General features: G+C 28.3%; 1 protein-coding gene across 8 annotated transcripts in view; it reads right to left on the bottom strand.

The window, feature by feature from the left end:
• LOC105839018 (RAD50-interacting protein 1) overlaps nt 1–18,840 on the bottom strand; it is a 150,593-nt gene extending 131,753 nt beyond the window's left edge. For 4 of the 8 annotated variants that reach the window (XR_004963910.1, XR_004963911.1, XM_036289019.1 and 1 more), the window contains exons 1-2: nt 17,652–18,119; nt 17,344–17,582 (exon numbers count right to left, since the gene is read on the bottom strand). Coding sequence is in view for 6 of the 8 variants with exons in the window: in XM_036289019.1 (XP_036144912.1) it covers nt 17,344–17,582; nt 17,652–17,777 (365 nt within the window). In the remaining 2 variants the exon portion in view is untranslated. The other 4 variants (XM_036289014.1, XM_036289015.1, XM_036289016.1 and 1 more) reach the window with 4 other exon arrangements.
• Nucleotides 18,841–19,716: the final 876 nt, after the last annotated feature.

A 19,716-nucleotide genomic window follows, 5' to 3' on the forward strand; every position in this document is an offset into this window, starting at 1 on the left:
AGTTGCAGCAGTTTGAAAATAGCCTAAATTTTTGGTATACAAAAAGTGTTCCCCTTTTTTTTTGTAGTATAGAAAGAACAAAATGTAAGCATTGGGTGTTGATATGATGTATCAACAAAAAGTAAGCAAAAATTAATTAGAGAATGACATCACTTCGTATAGGCAGAAAGTTGTTAGAGCAGAAAGTTGTTAAGCTTACTCAGTACCATACTGGTAATGACAAAAATCGAGCATATATTATCGTCTCAGATTGTAACAGCATAAACACAGCAGAAATACTGAAAACCTAACCTAACGACAAAAAATAATAACAAAATTATGGCATATCTACATATATATATATATATATATATATATATATATATATTTGTCAAATGGTTTGTTCCGAGACACTATTCGATAATAATCGGCGCGTTCCGAGACATTTGTTATATATAAGTACCGGATATCTGTATGTCCGTTTTTTTCTCTTTTTTCTCCCGAACTCCTTCGTCATTTGTGGTTCGATTCTAATGCAAAAGGTCTCATTTTGTTCCAAATTTTACGAGGAGTGCTACTATAAGTTTGGTTTTTCAATATAGAGTTTTTCAAAAATTATTTATATTTTTTTTGTAATTTCTGTATGTTCTCAAACTTCTTCGTTATTTGTGGTCCGATTCTAATGCAAAAGGTCTCATTTTGTTCCAAATTTTACAAGAAGTGCTGCTATGGATTTGGTTTTTCGATATACAAAGTTTTTCAAAAATTATTTATTTTTCTTTGGTAATTTCTGTATGTTCTCAAACTTCTTCGTTATTTGTGGCCCGATTCTAATGCAAAAGGTCTCATTTTATTCCAATTTTACGAGGATTGCTGCTATAAGTTTGGTTTTTTGATATACAGAGTTTTTCAAAAATTATTTATATTTTGTTAAGTAACGGATAAGCGTTTGTCAACCGCGATCTACATCATTATTTGTGGTCCAAATCTTAAGCAAATGGTCTCATTTTAATCCAAATTTAAGGTTGCCATTGGTTATGTTTTTCCATATACAGAGTGCAGAGTGTTTCAGTTATGGACTTTTATTTCTTAAAATTACGGCATACATTTATGAAACCACCTGTTTATGGAAATGAATAATGGTATAAATCATTGTAAAATGTTATTTACATATACAAGGTTTTTCAAAAATTTATATCTATAAAATATAGTCCGCAATAATTTTGATCATTTGAGTACCGATGAGCATGTATTAGAACTTTATTGTAGAACTAAATTAAGCGAGTATGGCTGCAATGCGATTGTTTTTCCATATACAGGGTGTTTCATTTATGGACATTCTTTTTTTTAAGTTACGCCATATATATATAAAGCAACCTTTTTAAGGAAATGAAGAAATGTAGATAACAATGTAAAATGTTGTTAATTACATATACAGGGTTTTTCAAAAAAAAAAATATATATATATATATATATATATAATGCAATTGGTATTATTTTGATTGAAAATTCTATCGGAAAAAAATAAGGATTTTAATTCAAAAGGTCTCATTTTATTACAAATTTTACAAGGATTGCTGCTATGGGTTTGGTTTTTCAAAAAAACAGTTTTTCAAAAACTATTTACATTTTGTTTAGAAATTTCAGTATGTTCCCAAACTCCTTCGTCATTTGTGGACAGATTCTCTGGCAAAAGGTTTCATTTTGTTACAAATTTAACGAGGAGTTTAATGTAAAATGTGCTTAACTACATGTACATATAGACCATTCAAGCAAGAATAATACTTTAAGTTAAACCCTGTTTATAGTAAAAAAAAAAGACTAAATCGATAATATTTAATGTTGATAGTTTCATATTTTACATGTTTATTTGATGAAGCTTCAAACAGACTGTGCATTTCAATTTATACAAAAATTGATTTTACGGGAAACTTCACATTATGGAGCGTACGAAAAAAAGGAAGACGACCGAAGTTTGACTTTAAAAGATGTAAAATTTAAAAGGAAATATTTTAAAAGAAGAAAAAAAAATAATGAAGAATTTAAAAAGGCTTATATTATTTAATCCTTCGTCTATTATTAAAAATAATTGTTAAAATTTTCAAATAAAAATTAATTAAAAAAATGGAATAAAATTAAAAATAGGGAATTTTTGTTTTTTACCAATTAAAAAAAATTTAACCTTTAAAAAAAATTACTGATACATTTAAAAAATTCAAATTAAATATCGATTTCAAAAATAATCCAAAAATATCTTTAAAAACTGCAGCTTTACCGAAAGTTAATAAAGATGGGAAAAAAGGTATGTCCGCCAAAATTAATTTTAAATTGAAATTATGTGTTATTAAAACTCATTATTTTAAACAAAATTTTTTTAAAAAATTAAATAGTTTAAAAAAAGATATGTAAAGAATAAAATTAAAATTTGGTTTTTATAATTTTATAAATTAGGTTTAATTAGGTTGACTAAAAAACAAAAAAGTGAATAGTATAGTTTAAAAAAACCCAAGTATTTTTTAAAAAACAAGTAAAAAAAGATAATTTATATTTAAAAAAAATAATTAAAAAGTAATGTAAAAAATTTTAATTTAACTTTAGCAAAAAAAAAGTTTATTTATTTTAACCTTTTTGGAAATTTATAATATAAATAATTTATAAAAAAAAAATTATAATAGTAAAATATTTTAAAAGATTTGGGACATATAATTAATTTTAGGTGACTTTTGGAAAAAAGAAGAATATACTTTTAAAAAATATATCTTTATGATTTAAAGAAAATTAAAAATTTAAAATGGACAAAAATAAATTAAATAACCGCTAAAGGAATAGTATATATAAAATATGTTTTTTTTAAGTTAATAAAAAAATGTTTTAAGTTAATAAAAAAATACGATTGTAAAAAACGTTTAATAATTAATTATGTGACGCTCAAATAAATACACTGGCGCAAAAAAAAACCGAAACAAAATTTTTGACCGATTTTTAGGCAATCTTTAAAGTGATGCAACTTTGCAAAAAATCATCCAAATTACATGTACTTTTTTTTTAATTAAAAGGCAAAGACTCTACTTTGAGTATCCTTACGCGAAAGTTTGATTTGTTAAGTGCAAACCTTTTGTATCGCATGAAAACCAAACATGTGTTTTTTAATTAAAAAAAGTAAAAGTTTGTTATTATTTTACACAAGTTTCTCGTTAAAATCTTGATAATATTAAATTAGATTCTTAATGTTCCTTCTTTTCTAAGCAATTTTAAAAAAAATACATGTCGATACGATGTTTTTTGTTGATTGCACACGAGTTTGAAATTTGCACTGCATTTTAGAGTATTTTAGCGAATAAATACAGTATTTTTTGAATATCATGAATTTTGAGTATCAATATGATATTAAACATTGATTTTATTTGTGTTTAACTCAATTATACCGCCGTCAGCAAAGTGACCCGATGTGCACCACGTGGAGAATGACGATCGGAGTTTGAACATCATGTGGCTCTGAAATTCATCGGTGGAAATTTGTACTTACTGATCTGAATATAACGGATAGCTGACGCACCAATTTCACTGAAGTCAACAGAAGATCACATTCATCTATACTCATAAACCCACACATACACGTAAACATACATATACACATGCTAATACATAAAAAATAAAAGTTCAAATTTTTTCTAAAAAATCAGCCTTTTCAGGACCACAGATGTACCAAATCCAATCGTCATTCTCCACGTGGTGCACATCGGGTCACTTTGATGACGGCGGTATGATTGAGTTAAACACGAATAAAATCAATGTGCAATATCATATTGATACTCAAAATTCATGATATTCAAAAAATACCGTATTTATTCGCTAAAATACCCTAAAATGCAGTGCAAATTTCAAACTCGCGTGCAATCAACAAAAAACATCGTATCGACATGTATTTTTTTTTTAATTGCTTAGAAAAGAATGAACTTTAAGAATCTGAATTAATATTAGCAAAATTTTAACGAGAAACCTGTACAAAATGATAACAAACTTTTACTTTTTTCAATTAAAAAACACATGTTTGGTTTTCATGCGATACAAAAGGTTCGCACTTAACAAATCAAACTTTCGCGTAGGGATTCTCAAAGTAGTCTTTGCCCTTTAATTTAAAAAAAAGTACATGTAATTTGGATAATTTTTCGCAAAGTTGCATCACTTTGAAGATTGCCTAAAAATCGGTCAAAAATTTTGTTTCGTTTTTTTTGCGCCAGTGTAAATCAAAGGAATAAGGATTTTAATGAAGTAAATTCCATTATAGGAAGAAAAAATTAAATACTAAATATGGCATTTTTTTAAAAAGCACAAATTTTTATGAAAAAAAAATTAACCTTAAAAAAATTAATTTTAGAAAATGATTCAAAGAAAAATCAAAAAAAGAAATTAGTGCAGAAAGACAAAAAGAAATTAAAAATTTGAAAAAAGGTATCTTCAAAAAATTAACTAATAATTAAATTTGTTTAAAAAATCAATTATTAATGATTATTTAAATTTATTCTATTTAAAAAAAAGAATCTATTTATAAATATTTGAGAAATTAATTAATAATTCAAAAATTTAAAATTTAAGCTTTTGAAGATGATTGGAATAAAATTTTAGTGGACGTACAAATAAAATTTGAAAAAAAATTGGAAAAGATTTTGGAACACGTTTTTAACGAAAAAAGCAAGGAAAATAGTATCCTGAAAAAAACGTGGAAGAAAAACAAAATAAAATTAAAACTAAAAACACAATTTAAAAAACAAATTTATCAAATTAATTTTTATTTTGAAGGAAAACATATTAGAGAAGAAAATTTGGTTGTATATATTGATATAATTTGTAATAAAATTTCTTTATCAAATAAAATATTTTTTTAAGTAAGAAATGGAAAGGGAGACAAAGTACGTTTGTGTGGATGAGACTAAAGGTGCGTGTTGTGTTTATTATAGTATAGGAAAAACAGAAAGATTGAAAAATATTTTTAAGTTTTTTTTTAAAAAAAGATCAGTTGTAGTTTGTGAGAGGATTAAAGCATGGATTTTAGAAATTTGCTAGCAGAAGGTTTATTAAAAAAATTAAAAACGGAAACACTAAGAAATTATATTTTTACGGAGAAAAAAAAATTTTTAGGGTATTAAAATTTAACAGAAATAGTTGATTGTTTACAACTTTAAATTAAAAAAAGCCAATTTAAAAAAATAACAAATTTAAAGAAAGAAATAGGTGGAGAGACAGAGATTGTGTGTGTTCGTGAGACTATGAGTATTTAAGGTATGTTAGTCGAAGTGATATGGGATGCGATTGTATTTGAAAATGATAAATTATAAAAAAATTAATAGTGTAGTTGTGTAAGTGTATGTATGTGTTAGTGTGATTGAGAGAGTTTGTATATGTGTGTCAGTGCAATAGTTTGAGCGTTTGTAAGTGAATTTGTCTATAAACGTATTAAAAGATAGTCATTTTATTACAATTGGAAAAATTCTAATGCAAATGGTCTCATTTTGTTCCAAATTTTACGAAGATTACTACTGTGGGTTTGGATTTTCGATATACAAGGTTTTTCAAAAATTATTTATATTTTGTTTAGTAATTTGTTTCTTCGCGAACTCCTTCGTCATTTCCCGATTCTTATGCAAAAGATCTCATTTTATTCCAAATTTTACGAGAATTGCTGCTATGAGTTTGGTTTTTCGATATACAGAGTTTTTCATAAATTATTTATATTTTGTTAATCGCGATCTACAATGTCATTTCTGGCCCGTAACTCAAGCAAATTTTTTCATTTTATTCCAAAAGTAAACGAGTAAGGCTGCCATGGGTTTTGTTTTTCTATATACATGGTGTTTCATTTTCTGTACATTCATTTCATAAGTTACGCCAAACATTTATGAAACAACCTTTTTTCGATATGAATCAATGTATAAATCAATGTAAATTGTGCTTATTTACATATACAGGGTTTTTCAAAAATCTAAATATATAAAATATTTTCCGCGATAATTTTGGTCATTTGAGTACCGATGCTCATGCAAATGGTCTCAGTAAATTCCATCCTAATATATTAGAACTTAATTGTAGAACTAAATTAAGCGAGTAAGGCTGCAATGGAATTTGTTTTTCAATATACAGAATGTTTTATTTATAGATTATCATTTCTTAAAGTTAAGCCAAACATTTATGAAACAACCTGTATATGAAAATGAATAAATAAATAAATCAATGTAAAATGTGGTTATTTACATATACAAGGTTTTTCAAAAATCTATATGTATAAGTTCGGTTGTCTGTAGGTCCGCGATAATTTTAGTCATTTGAGGTCCGATCCTCATGCAATTGGATCCATTTTGTTAAAAAATTCTTCCGGAATATAATTAGAGATTTGTTTATAACATATACAGGGTTTTTAGAAAAACTATAAATATAAGACCAGGGAGTCTGTATGTCCGTATTTTCTGTATGATCGCAAACACCTTCGTCAATTGGGGCCCAATTCTAATGCAGAAGATCTCATTTTATTCCAAATTATACGAGGGTTGCTGCAATGGGTTTGGTTTTTCGATATACAGGGTTTTAGAAAAATTATCTTTATACTGATTAGTAACGGATAAGCATTTGTCTGTATAACCGCAAACTACATCGTCATTTGTGGCCCGAAACTCTTGCAAATAGTCTTATTTTATTCCAAATTAAACGAGAAAAGGCTGCCATGAGACTGAATTTTTCATATAAAGGGTGTTTCAATTAAGAATTTACATTTCAAAGATACGCCAAACATTTATAAAACAACCTGTATATGGAAATAAATAAAAAAATAAATCAATGTAAAATGTTATTTACATATACAGGGTTTTCCAAAAATCTATATACCATCTATATCCAAAAAAATATATACAAGTTCGGTTGTCTGTATAACTATATGTCCGCGTTAATTTTCGTCATTTGATATGCAATCCTCATACAAAAAGTCTCATTTTGTTTTAAATTTCTTCCGGAATAAAAGAGGTTTGTTTTTAAGGTATACAGGGTATATTTTCAAAATCTATATATATAAATCACGGGAGTCTGTATGTCCGCAATTACAGTATGACCGAGAACTCCTTCGTTAATTGGCCCAAATAGAATATAAAAGGTCTCATTTAATTCCAAATTTTACGAGAATTGCTGCTATGGGTTAGGATTTATGATATACAGGATTTTCAAAAATCGATATATTGATTAGTAAGGGATAAACGTATGTCTGTATAACCGCGAACTACATCATCAATTAAGGTCCGAATCTTTTGCAAATAGACACAGTTTATTCAAAATTTAACACGTAAAGACTGCCATGGGATTGGATTTTCTATACACAGGTTGTTTTATTTAAGGGCATACATTTCTAAAAGTAACGTCAAATATTTAGGAAAAAACCTGTATATGGAAATGAATAAATGAATAAATCAATGTAAAATGATGTTATTAACGTAAACAGAGATTTACAAAAAACAAAAATATATAAGTTTGGTAGTTTGTATGTCTGTATGTCCGCAAAAATTTTCGTCATTTGATGTCCGAACCACATGCAAATGGCCTCATTATGTTACAAAATTCTTCTGGATAAAAAATAAGGGGTTTGTTTTAACATATACAGGGTTTTTCCAAAATTTTCTTTATATTGAATAGTAATGGAAAAACATTTGTCTATATGAATGCGAACTACAGCGTCATTTGTGGCACGAACCACTAGCAAATAGTTTCATTTAATTCAAAATTATTCGAGGATGGTTGCCATGAGTTTGGATAAACAGGGGGTTTGTGCAATAAAATTCAGTTGAGGAATCTGTCGAGAAGTTTTATCCATCTTCTGATGAAAAACAAATATTAAAGGTTTACGATCCGTTTAAATAATAAATTCTCGTCCTTCAAGAAAATATCTGAAATGTTTAATGGCAGAATAAATACTAAGAAGCTCTCTATCATAAGTACGATAATTACGTTGAGTGTCATTTAATTAAAAAAAAAAAAAAAGGCAATAGGTTTGGAAATTCCATCAATAATTTGTTCCAAGGCCGTTCTTATAGCAAAATCAAAAGCGTCACAAGAAAAAATAAGAGGAACTGCAGAAACAGGATGAGTCAAAGTAGTAATCTCGGCAAGTTCTTCTTTACAAAAACAAAAAGCTTCCTCCACTTCAGGTGCCAAATAATTAATCTTCTATCACGCTTTTTACTATCCTTTAAATAATCTGTCAAAATAGCTTGATGTTTAGCAGTATCTTTTAAACATCGGCAATAGAAATTAATGACTCCTAAAAATCTTCGTAAATCAAGAAATGTTTTAGGCTTTTTAAAATCAATGGCCTTAATTTTCTCAGTAGTAGGCTTGATTCCTTGATTAGAAATTAAAAAACCAAGAAAGGAAATTTCAGACTGGCCAAAAAGACTTTTTGATAAATTAATAGTCGTACCAAACTGTTTAAGATGAGAGAAAAATGTTTTAAGATGTTGTTCTTCATTATTAGAGGCTATTAAAATGTCATCTAAATAGCAAAAACAGAAGTTTAAGCCAGAAAGAATAATGTTCATAAGACGTTGAAAGGTCTGTGCAGCATTACATAGTCCAAAAGGCATGACAAGAAATTCAAAAAAACCAAAAGAAGTGGTTACAGCAGTCTTAGAAATATCTTCTGCAGCAACAGGAACTTGATAATAAGCCTTGACCAAGTCAATTTTAGAAAATATATTCTTACCATGTAATCCCATAGTTAAATCTAAAACTTGCGGGAGAGGATAACGATCAGGAACAGTGATTGCATTAAGAGCACGGTAATCTCTACAAAGACTCCAGGAATTATCATTTTTAGGAACCATGTGAAGTGGAGAAGACCAACAGCTACTAGAAGGCCTACTTGCTCAATCATGAGGTTAAATTCTTCACAAACAAATTTAAGCTTCTCAGGAGAAAGTCTTCATGGAGTAAGAGAAATAGGAGGTCCTCTTGTAACAATGTGATGTTCTACTTGATGTAACTTGTTAAAAGTCAAGGGTGCAAAATGCGTTAATTCAGGAAATCTTGCAAGGATTTTATGGTAAGGTGAGTCAGGAGAAGTAGTGCAAATCGACAAGTGATTAACATTAGACAGTTTCCCTTTAAATGACAATCTGGTAATGCTATCTAAAAGTTTTTTTATTCTTGATGTCTATCTTGAATCTAAAAATAGAAAAAACTCAAAGTTCTGTAGTTTACGCGAAACGTAAAATTCAGTACATTTCTATAATTATTTGTAAATAATTCTTGTATTATATGAGTAAATAAATATTTTAACTAATAAAATTTCGCATGTCTTAAAAATTTTTTAATTATAATTGTTGTATTTTTAAAAAATTTGTATATTTAAAAAATACTATTGCAACAAATTTTTTATCTAAGAAAATTGTAATTTGTTTTTTTTTTTTGTAATTTCTTTCTACAAAAACTTGATATTTTATAAAACATTAAAAACTTCTACAGATTTTTACTTTTAGTGAATATTTTTACATTTTCATAGAAATTTTTTCTGCAAGGGTTAATGTACGAGTTAAAAGAAAAATAATACGCAAAAATATTAAAATAACTGTCTAATTTCAATACAATTTTTCTGATAATATCAATGGTAATATAAATTTAAAATATTAGTTTAAAAATTCTTTACATTTAATATATTTTTCCTTAATAATGTGGAAAGTGGATTAAAATAGAAAAAACAAATTTTACATGATATATGCTATATTTCTATTATTGTTTCTTGACGTCAAATCCTGCAGTAATTCTGGTGTGGTTATGCTGTTACAATCTGAGACAATACATGCTCGATTTTTGTCATTACGAGTATACTGCTTGGTAAGCTTAACTTCTAACAACTTTCTGCTCATGTAAAGTGATGTCATTCTCTAATTAATATTTGTTTGCTTCTGGTTCATACATCATATCAATTCACAACGCTTAAATTTTGTTCTTTCTATGCTGATATATTTTGTCCAGTTTTTGCATGAAATGGCATGGCCGAATTTCTGCCATTATATTATTACGCAAATTCTACTAGATTTCTATTTTATTTCTAAGCACATTATCTGACACTGCAGATCATGTTTTATTACTGCCAAAATTATGTTACTATAACATGTAGTACATAGTGTGCAAAACCTGTCTTTAGCAGACTTGGCATAATTGGGGTCAATTTCAGAACTCAATTTTCCACTCTCCAATTTATTCGGCATATTAAGCAACTGAAACACCTCCTTAAGTGGATAAAGCTGGAACCACTAAGAGGTATCCAAGTAATTGTTCAAACTTTGAATGAAAGCGCACATATACAAAACACATCGGCTGTTTCAAATAATATTTATAAAAAATTATAACAAATATTATAAAAAATGAATTAGTTACTTGATACACAATCTTCTTTAAAATGTAGGGAAAGAAAGATAAGATGACGAAGTGGATAAGATAAAAAATCGCTAATTTTTTCTAAACTAATAACAGATATCGACCCGATGTTGAACTCACAAAAGGCTTTAGATAGTTTAGATAATAGTAGATTATCTGCTGTAGTTTGATTTCAATCGATCCACAAAAGTAAATAATATAATAAGAAATGTGTTTTACGTACACCCATGCATAACTTTTTGGAACTTGTTTACAGAAAATGACGTAATTATAATACTTTTAATTTTTAAATAAAATCATGATAAAGTATAGTTAAAAATGCACATACTAATGCATTCATATTTTTTATATCTCTAGCAGTGTAACCTTTTTATATTAAATAAATAAGCAAATACTACAATTGCGGATAAGATGACGAATAACGCATTTGTACTTTCAGATTATGTTCTGCAACGAACATAATTGTGTTAATATTATGCAAATCAAGTTTATAATTTATTGCTCATAATTGTTTATAATACTGGTTATATTGGTAATCTGTAAGTAACTTTTATCATATACAATTTATTGATCTTGTTATTAAAAAAAATAAAGTAGTTGTACTATTAATATATTGTTAAATAAATAAAAAAATTGGTGTTTATACAAATAAACAATAGATAAGTTATAATTTGACTCTTTTAGCTACTGCAAGTCATCTTATTCACATTGGAAGACTAGATGACAAAATTGACGTTCTTAGAAAATCAAAATTTCTTAAAATTCTAATTTATTTAACAGCTTTTAATTCTTATGGTAGATACAAAAGGCTTCAGTGAATCTAAAAAAAATAGATCAAAAATTTGGAAAATTCGACAAACCTTAAGGTCATCATCTTGCCTCTCTTTCCCCTACACTGCACACATAAATGTTTGTCATAATTTTTTCGGTTATGTTGCATCTGGTTATCCACTCTTTTCTAATTTCTTCTAATTTCTCTGATTCAGGAATCTGTGGTAAACACGTTCTTCAATATTCTTGAAGGTGCAGAAGGCACTACAATATTTCTTTTTCTTTCTTACGACTTTTTCAGCCATAAATGCAAATAAGATTATTTCCTTTGACTCCAAAACGATTCAAACTACTTGGGTAACTCTCAGTGGTTCTAGCTTTGTCCCCTTAATCCATTACTTCCCAAGCGGACATTTTATAGTCGATTGGTTTTCGGCTCAGAAAAGTGATGAGATCACATGAAAACTTAAAACAAAATATGCTCTTCTACGTAAAAAGAGTTGCTCTTTCAGATTCCGAGGTCAAAATTTCAAAATTTTTTATTAGAAATTAAATATGGCGGCTCAAAGTTGATATAAATTTGTTCATCAACTATTGACTTTTTATAGTAGAAAGAGGAGAGTATGGTACACGTATTAAAAGAATACGAGGCAACAAAAGATGAAATGACTCCGGAAGAGGATGGGAGGTATTAAAAAGAATATACAAAATTAGAGAAGAAAAGGAAAAAGACGCAAAAAAAAAAGAGGAATAGACCTGTTTAAAATAGCTTTACAATTTGATTCTATCTGATTTAATACGATTTAATTTGATTTAATCTGATTTAAGTTGAGTTGATTTTATTTAATTTAAGTTGATTTAATTTGAGTAAGTTCTAGGTGTTAAGTTGCAAATTCAAAGTTTTTCAAGTTTTTCAAGTTTTTCAAGTTTTATTCTTTGTTAACTTATTAAGCAATTGTTAACTAATTGTAATTGTAATTATAAATATATAAGCCTGTTGACCAAATAGAGGTGAAGGAAAGGTAATAGAGGCCAAAGAGCTAAGTTAATACAAAACCCTTAAACCCTTATATCTATATCTGATATCTTTATCTATGTTTATCTATGTTTATTTATCTATCTTTATACCTAGGTATCTTTATATATGTATAAATGTAACTTTAAGTCTTTGTATCATATATTTTATATCTCATATCGGTTATACCTTTATATCTTTACCGGTATATACGTTATCTGATACCGCAGTGATGTACCTAACCATAAGTGTCGGAATAAATGTAAATAAGAGAACATGTATACTGGAAGTCATCCAAAGCCGAAAGGCATGGATTAAATAAAATAAATAAATAATACTATTACTATAAAAATATAAAATATTATTAAACCTACTATATATTATATACTATTAAACAAAAAACACTTTCTAATTTACAAAGGAGTACGGCAAATTGAAAAAATTTTGTGGTACGAAACCAATCGTCATGAAACTTGATATAGACATAGTATGAGATGAAATATAAAAAAATCTAACTAAAATCGAACGGTTGAATAAGTGATTTCTGATAAAAAATTAGAAAATGGCTCTGGCGGGTTGTATGATGGCAGTGCCTATTTGCCTATTTATACAATCACACTTTGGCATACAATCGCATTTTCTTAGTGTCATTGCACTTTTTTCGCTCTCCAAAGAACTCGCCAAGTTACAGGAGTCGCTAAAATAGGAACTGCCATATCGACCCGCCGAAATCATTTTTTAATTTTTGATAAGAATCTATTCATTTAGCCAGTCAATTTTGATTAGATTTCTTCATATTTCACCTCATACTACGTCTATGTCAAATTTCATGACGATTGGTTTTGCACCACAAAATTGTTTCAATTCGTCATACTCTTTTCATTTTTATTTAACCCTCGGAAAACACACCTATTTTTTCGATCACGAAGAACACTGTGGATCAATCTGACCCTACACACACTTTGATCGTCCACCATTTTAAATTGACGAGTGCGATCATCTTGAAAAAATTTCCAGATGTACTTGAAACATTATTAAATCAATTGATATAAATAAAAAATGCTGTTGGAATTATTTACATATTTAAAAAAATTCACAAAGAATTTTTTTTTTTTTTTAAACGTAATTTACGAAAAAAATGTATTTTTTAATTTTTTTAATATTTCTGGCTAAAAATTTACGTGTGTATTCTTGAAATGTAGTAGAATCAAGAAAAAAATTGTACTTTAGTGTACCTTAAAAAAACAAAATATTTATTTTGTTAGGTAATAAAAGTGGTTTTTAAGATAAAAAAAAATGAAACATTTTTATAAAAAAATTTTAGAAAAATTTATTTCTTATTACATATGTACGAATACTTTATTATTTAAATAACTTGTGGTAAAAGTTAACTTATTTATTGTTGGCAACGGCTTCACTATAATCTGAATACGACGTGTTAGTGTTTGACTGTACTGACACATTATTCACCTCAGAAGAACTGTTGCCATCGAAATATTCTTGCTCGACACGTACTAAGGCATTTTGAATATGTGGCCGCAAAATATATGCCATCGTGCTCACTATTGAAAAACAGACGCTTAGTACACAACAGGGTCAGAATGACCCTGCACCGACTTCAAATAATGCCCAACACCTATTAGGTGTTGCGCTGTACAAAAGGAGCATCTTAACATATAGTTAGTACCCCTACAGGTAAAACTACAGGTAAAAGGCCTCAGGCCCGCTAATTTTTAAAATGCTTTCAAGATATTTACAATCAAATTCGAGATAAGGGTCAAATTGACCCTGTGTGTTCTCCAAGGGTTAAGAAATATCCAAAAACAAATTAATATGCAAGATTAGTGACCTGTTCTATCATTAGATTATCATTAGATTCATAAGATCGTGTGCAATATTTTTTCTAGTGATCATACACAACATTTAACCCTAGATGTTATATTGGGGTAATTTTGTTGCCTAACGCGATTTATATTTTATTTCCTAATTTAGATAAAGGAATCGACTCGGGACACCGACAATAATTCTATTTTAAATCTTAAGAAAGACATTAAAGCTGATGTCGAAACGTTATTAGCTTCTGAGCAGTGCACATATAAAGTAAAATTGGGACACGTTTATACTTCAAATAACGTTTGTGTATGCATTTCGTTCGAATACGGTAAAAAATTTTATAGTAAAAATTACTACAATTATTTTAACAAATAAAAGTTGGAAAAAATGACACTTGAAGAAAAGGGAAAAAATTAACAAAGACACAATCAATCTTTTTTATTTTATTTTAGTTTTTAGGAGAAATGGGAATTTTAAGATGCTCTTGAGTTCGATATTTAGTTTAGTAACTGTGTTGCAAGTCTGACGAAACCTGTCGGCAGTTTAACCCTCCGTCTGTACACTGACCTCAAAAAAAAACAAAATTTTTCATTTGTGTAGCCACAAAACCGACACAAAACTGATGATAAACAAAGCTTGGCTCCCCTCCCTAAAAAAACTTAATAATAAGTACTCATACCCGAAAAAATGCTTCGATGCACTTGTTGTTAAAACGGCAGCATGTAAACTTTTAAAATATTCCCAAAAGACCCAGTGTACAGACCGTGCTAGTATTTTATGACAGTAAAAAATATTAGATTTTTGTGTTTTTCTTAATTATTTTGTTATTTTTATGATATTTTTACTTGAGTTACAAGCACAATTTGCTTTTTTTAATTGATAAAGGCAATTTAATTACCTGGCCTCTTGGACACGTCTGATTGCTGGCTCTTGTGTATATTCTATAATATGCTTAATCATGCTGGCATAAATTTGTCAATTTTATACTATTTGCAACAAGAAAATCTATTTTTAGATTGGCGTGACTTTTTGAAAGACTTGGCTTTCAATTTAGTAAAGTCACATTTGCAACGTCATTCAGAAATAAAAACATTAAGAAGCTATTTGCGTCATACAATTCAAAAAATTTTAAATAATGGCGATGACTCTACTTAAACTTTTAATCCTAATGCAAAAATGAACAAACGAAAAAGATGTTCTGTATGTCCGTCCGCAGATAATAAAAAAACATGGTTTTGTATAGTGTATGAGGCGGCCAATTTGCGACAATCATCGCACGATTTTTTATTTAGATTGCGCACAAAAACATAATTAATAATATTTCTTCAATTTTGATCATTCTACATTATATATACCTAAGCTTTTTATGGTAATATACTATAATTTTTTATAATAAAAAAATATTTGTGTAAAAAATTATCATTTTATTATATTCTTGTTACCCAAAAAATACCTTATTTTCAGTCTTGCAAATAATTATACTTTTTGCAACTGATACATATAGAACAATTTTTTTCTGAAGTCACCTTAATCTAAAAAAAAATTTTTCTTAATAATAATTTATTATAAATTTTTTTAAATTATAAATTTTTTTATAAAATTCCATTTCTTGTCAATCTTGAAATATTTAAATTGTTATTGTAAAAAAAATTTTTAATAAATGACCAAAATTTAAATTATCAAAATTTAAATTGTAGTCACTCAAAAGTAATTGGGAATTTTTTTAGATTTTTTGCATTAACATTTTTAAAAAAGGGACAGAACAAAAAAAGATCAGAACACAGATTATGTTAGTGAAAATAAGTGTAATAAATAAGCTAAAAAATTTAAATTAGTAGAAAAATAATATTTATCATTAAAATCCGATGCACTGTTCAGCGATCTACTTAATCATCCATTGTTATGTTAAACATATACCAAAAGAATTAATGTACTAATATTGTTACATGTTAAAAATTACTTATATGATAGTAACCATTGTCCATAAGAAAAAACTTCAAAGATTTATAACATAAATGGTGTAAATACTACAGTAATTTAATAAAAAACATAGTAAAAATTTTCATAATTCCTTCCTTAGTCTGCACTTATTATTTACTGTAGTAATTTTTACTATAAACTTTTCTTCGTGTACGAAACACCGTTTTCGTGTTTGTATTCCTTCAAAGGACAAACATGATTATTTTCAGCGACTCCATCTTTGTCGCCCAACATCTAAAATACCGCAAGATCTATGGTCAATACAGACGCCGCGAGATCTATCAACAGATTCCGATACCGCTATTACAATTACTTTTACAAAAAATCGCCGCTTAGACTGTAAAGCCTAAAAATATTTTTACAATTTTATAGCTAAAAAATTGATTGTCCTTATTCATTTTTTCTTCTTCAACTATCGTTTTTTCCAACTTTTATTTGTCAAACTTAATTAGTTTTAAATGATATCTAAAATCCATTTTATCCCAGTTCTAAATCTTTTACCTTTCCAAAATTGTTTTAGTTGTTTTCAATTCGTTAAAAATTGACGAAAATACAATAGATTTTCAAAAACAAGTTATTAATTTTATTTTTTTAAACCTTTGTTTAATTTAATTTTTAATGTTTAATGATTAATATTATTATAGAATACCATTGTCTTTGTCACAAAAAGACAAAGAGATTCATGTAGAACAATATTGATTTCAGTTCATCTGTTCAATGCATATTTGGCAAGAAATGGGATACATTTTTAACTTAATATAATGTTTAAAATAAAAAAAATAGGTGTATCATTCTAGGATTAGATAAATTTTTTTTCCAATTTTTACTAAACTTATAGTTTACACATTCATAGCTTTTTCTAGAAAAATACTAAAAACAAACCTAGTTTAACCTTTAAATATATAGTTACACTACCATGTCGTGCAAAACATTAGGTATTTGTACAATCAACAAAAAATATTTCACATTGATGTGAAAGGTTTCTAAAAATTCTCACATACAGTAACTAACAAATATTATTAAATAATTTATGGTAAAGAAAAAAAGGAAGAAAATGTAGCCTATACTATGTTTTGGGACTCAATTTGGCATTCAGCTTTTGTTGTAACGCATAAAATGCAAGTGTTATAAAAATCGCTATACTATCTCAGAAGAATTTCTAGTCTACATTTATGTTTTTAAAGTTTTATCTTTAACTTTTGTTTAAAAAATATTACCAAAAACAAAAGTGATACATCAATTTGATGATCTTCCATTTCTTTCCCTTTTCACTCTGTATTCATTTTTGTAATATAGTTATGTCAAGCACATTCTTATCAGACAGACTATACATCAAACGTTTAAACAATTACCTCATATTTTCTATATATCTTACAAAGTATATATAGAATAATGATTTGTCCAGCTGACCTATCTTGTTGATAACATCTTGTAACTCTAAATTCTTGTCGTTTTTATCAAACGTCTTTTCGATTCTGTTGCTCAGAGCCAAACAAATTCCTTGCAATTGTTCAACCTCGCAATTGACATATTCTGCATTTTCTATCACCATTTTTACTTTGGAAGGAGTAGTAGTCGATGCCATTGATAGCTATAGATAAAAATTAATTATTAGTGCATAATATTACGTATTAATACTATTTTGTAAATAAATACCAACTGATTTTTCAATCTCATCCTTTTCAGTTTTGAGACAATCTTGAAAATTGTACATTCCTTCAAGATTTTTTAAATTTGATCCCAATTGTTCGTTGAACTTGTGTATAATTTTCTGTTTAATATCCATCGTGATAATCCTACACCAATCCTACACTAAAAAGGTAACACTATTTTACATATATATGTAATACTATTATATTGCTAGTCAGGATCCAAAGATGTATACTTTCCAGCAAGCACAGTTGGTCTGTTCTTTCTAGCTGCACTGTTGCACTGGTGCAATAAGTTAGAATGAGAAAAAATATACTTGTCTTACTTTAACTTATTGCACCGGTGCAACAGTGCAGCTAGAAAGAACAAACCAAGTGTAACAGTGTCCACTAGTGTGAGTGAGACACTCTGATATGTTCTTTCTCACACTAATGGACACTGTATTAGCCCGGATCTACAATAGGCTTAGTTTAATCGTCAAAACCTTAGTACGCGTATTAAGTTTGGTGCGCACCAAAGCCTTAGTACGGGCGCGTTTACATCGAATGTACTAAGCATGTACTGTGAAAAATATAATACAAATTTAATTCATGTTGATGTCTCCTACTAAGACATTTTCACACCGGTTTTTAGATTTTAGCACTGAGGTTATGCTCAATTGCTAAATTCTTTCTAAAATGCGTTTTATGCGTTTACATCGACATTTGTATCACTTGGTACGCGTATCAGTTTAGTACGATACTCCTACTTGATACGCTCGTACCAAATTGATCCGGCAGCGTTTATATCGTGCGTACTAAGAGTGCGTTCCGAAATCTACTGCCAGTACTGACAGTACTGTTTTTTCGTTCCGAAATCGTTTTCAGCGTGCTGTCAGCAACTGTAAATTACTATCTATTCTACAAAAATAGACCCTAGGGAATTACTGACTTCCGGCTAATTTTACACATTGTCCGGAGGTAGTGCAAATTCAGTAAAGCATATGGCCGCCGTCCGCCGTACATTAATGTGTATAATTAAAATTGACGAGATTGTTAAAAAATTAATTGTAACAATGGAAACTGTTCGATACGAACTTATTGATGGCGACAATAACATTTATGAAGTGTTTCTGAAAATCACGCGATGATTATATCACACAATATTTTGTTCAATAATGAAATAATAGAGAAATTCTATTTTTTTATTATAATTCCTACCTAAAATGTGCTTTGAATTCTTCATCCGAAAGTAAAGCAATAACATTTTTAATATAATTTTTTATGCGTGGCCTTAATTCCAATGGTCTACGCTTAGTAATCATGTTTAAGACATTTAGAATTTCTTCCTCATCGTCTGATGAACTGTCACTGTCACTATTGGCCTAGTTTACATCGTGCATTTGATACGCGTATCAAGTAGTGAATTTAAGCTGATCAGCCAATGATTAAACACATTCACTAGTTATTTACTATTTGATACGCGTATCAAATGCACGATGTAAACTAGGCCATTAATAACATTCACAATACCTTGCACTGCAATTATAATTGCATTGACATTTGCCATAATTAGATTGTATAAAGTTAGGTTTTTATGATGGCATCAACAGTTGCTGGTTTGACTGTAAACGCATTCCGTTTTTTAGTGTTGCCAGTATTTACTGGCGTTTCGGAACAGCTCAAACCCAGTAACTTCAGTAGCAGTACTGTCAGTACTGTCAGTAGATTTCGGAACGCACCCTAAATATTTAGTACGAATTTGATACGAATATGGTACCTGATACGCGTATCAAATGCACGGTAAGAGGCCAAAATCCATAAAACTAGAGAGGATAATGTTGGCAACGCTTCAAATCTCTAGGATCCATAAATTTATTTTTTGAGGTTTTCAGCACTGTTGAAGCGTAAGAGTGTGCACAGAGCAGTACAGAGTGTGTACAGAAATAAAGTGTTGTGACAGGTGTAGTAAATAACCTCATTTTTTACCTCAATTATAATGATATCAATGATTATATTGATACCTGTAATTGGTTAAAAAAAAATCTTTTAAATTATTTATCACCGACAACTTGGGATAATTTGTACAATATTATT

Source organism: Monomorium pharaonis, chromosome 6, assembly GCF_013373865.1.
Source record: "Monomorium pharaonis isolate MP-MQ-018 chromosome 6, ASM1337386v2, whole genome shotgun sequence".
In the NCBI taxonomy this organism is placed as follows: Eukaryota; Metazoa; Arthropoda; class Insecta; order Hymenoptera; family Formicidae; genus Monomorium; species Monomorium pharaonis.